This window comes from Lipotes vexillifer, unplaced genomic scaffold, assembly GCF_000442215.2.
Source record: "Lipotes vexillifer unplaced genomic scaffold, Lipotes_vexillifer_v1.1 scaffold861, whole genome shotgun sequence".
Lineage (NCBI taxonomy): Eukaryota > Metazoa > Chordata > Mammalia > Artiodactyla > Lipotidae > Lipotes > Lipotes vexillifer.
In genome coordinates this window covers 466,485-468,312 of record NW_006784231.1, presented here as the reverse complement: position 1 = coordinate 468,312, position 1,828 = coordinate 466,485, and the positions used below count along the sequence as shown (strand labels likewise).

Here is a 1,828-nt window from a genome sequence, read left to right as displayed (position 1 = left end):
AGGCTCTAGAGCACAGGCTCAGTAGTTGTGGTGCACGGGCTTAGTTGCTCCCTGGCATGTGGGATCTTCCCAGACCAGGGCTCGCACACGTGTCCCCTGCATTGGCAGGTGGATTCTTAACCACTGCGCCACCAGGGAAGTCCCAAGGCATGCATTCTTTACTAATTCATTGCTATTACAGTTACTTCGTTACCTTTTAGTATTAGCTTCTTGACCAGTTTAATATTGGGATATGTTTTCAGTTCTCCATGTGAGGTTGGGTCCAGAAACATCTTATCCCAGATCAGTATGTAAGCAGTTTCTCCTAAGTAAAACAAATTCATCATGATCCTAATTTATTGATATTCCTTATGTTTTAGTTGACAAAGAGATGATGCAAAGAATAAGGGAGAAATCTATCCTACAAGCACAAGAAAGTGCAAAAGAAGCTATGGAAGCAAAAGCTTCGGCGAGGCGGGAAGATCAAAAATATACACTAAATGTCATGATGAAGGTAAGTTGAAGATTGATAGGAAAGTCCTTTAATTAAAGATGTAGTAATTGCAATGATAATTTGTTGCAACCACTGTACTTCCTCACCATTTTTTTCATACTTTGGTTACAGGCCTTGCTGTGTTATGTAGCCTATCTACTATTGATGTGTATTTCTGAAAATCTATATGAAAGTTGAGAGTATAAGGTTGAACAATAGGTTTACTTGTTTGAGGGAAAATGCTCTATTTCCAGGGGAATAAAACAGTTGTAAAGTTTTATGCTGTAAGTGTTTTACTCCTTTTTTAATCTTGGAATTATTGGACATTATTATTTAAAACAAGAAAAGCATAGATTTAACACTAAATATTGACCAGTTAATATCTTTTAACTGTTGAGCCTTTCAAGTTAAATCTTTAATCAGCAATATATTTTTTGAGATATAATTTACATACCATACAGTTCACCCATTACAGGCTTACAATTCAATGGTTTTTGGTATATTTAGAGTTGTAAAACCATCACCACAATCAATTTTAGAACACTTTCATCACCCCAGAAAGAAACCCTGCACCCATTAGCAGTCACTCCCCATTCCTCCGAACCCCTGGCCCTAGACAACCAGCAATCTACTTTCTATCTCTATAGGTTTACCTATTCTGACTAATTTTTACAAATAATTTCCCATCTCAAATTCTCATTTTTGACATTTTGAAATGATTAAGGAATCTATAATAAGCATTATCTCATCAAGAGTCCTATGGACTCATGACTGTTCTTTTGCATTTGGATCACTAGTATTGTTTTTATAATCAACAGTTCATAATTCCAAAGATTTCTCTGCTTTTATCATTTTTACTTGACTTTTAAATGTCACAAATGGTTAATATACTTTGTGTTTTACTTAATAATTGAACACGTGGTCATCTGTCCAAAGATTCCTGCTTTCTGTATACTTGATGAGTTCCACCTTTTCTTGATCATGTTATCAATACTATCAAACTTTGGATCTCACTATTTTCCTGAATTTTAAAAAATAAAAGCAAAATACTATAAAATTTGTGGCAACAAATAAGTATTTACTGAACTAATAAAATATTTAAACAATGGCACACACACTGCTGCATTGGTAAACATAACAAAGCTGAACAATTGATTGGCAGGCAGTACCACAATGCTATACCTTGAAGTTATTCGTCTACTGACATATGAAAGCCTGACTTTGGTAGTATTGGAAAGGTGTTTTAGGGGCATTAGTGTATAAAGAATGAAGCTATAGATCACATTGAAGTGATAGAACCTATGAAAACCTATCCCCTATACTACAAACTATTCATTTTGTCTGTCTCCTTCCCTG

At 34.9% G+C, this 1,828-nt stretch overlaps 1 protein-coding gene across 1 annotated transcript in view; it reads left to right on the top strand.

The window, feature by feature from the left end:
- Nucleotides 1-359: 359 nt before the first annotated feature.
- The window catches only part of DNAAF4 (dynein axonemal assembly factor 4), a gene marked incomplete at its 5' end in the record, with an annotated part of 77,620 nt that continues 76,151 nt past the window's right edge, over nucleotides 360-1,828 (top strand). The window contains one exon of the mRNA XM_007456616.1: nucleotides 360-493. Coding sequence (XP_007456678.1) covers nucleotides 360-493 — 134 coding nt within the window. The remainder of the gene's footprint in view (nucleotides 494-1,828) is intronic.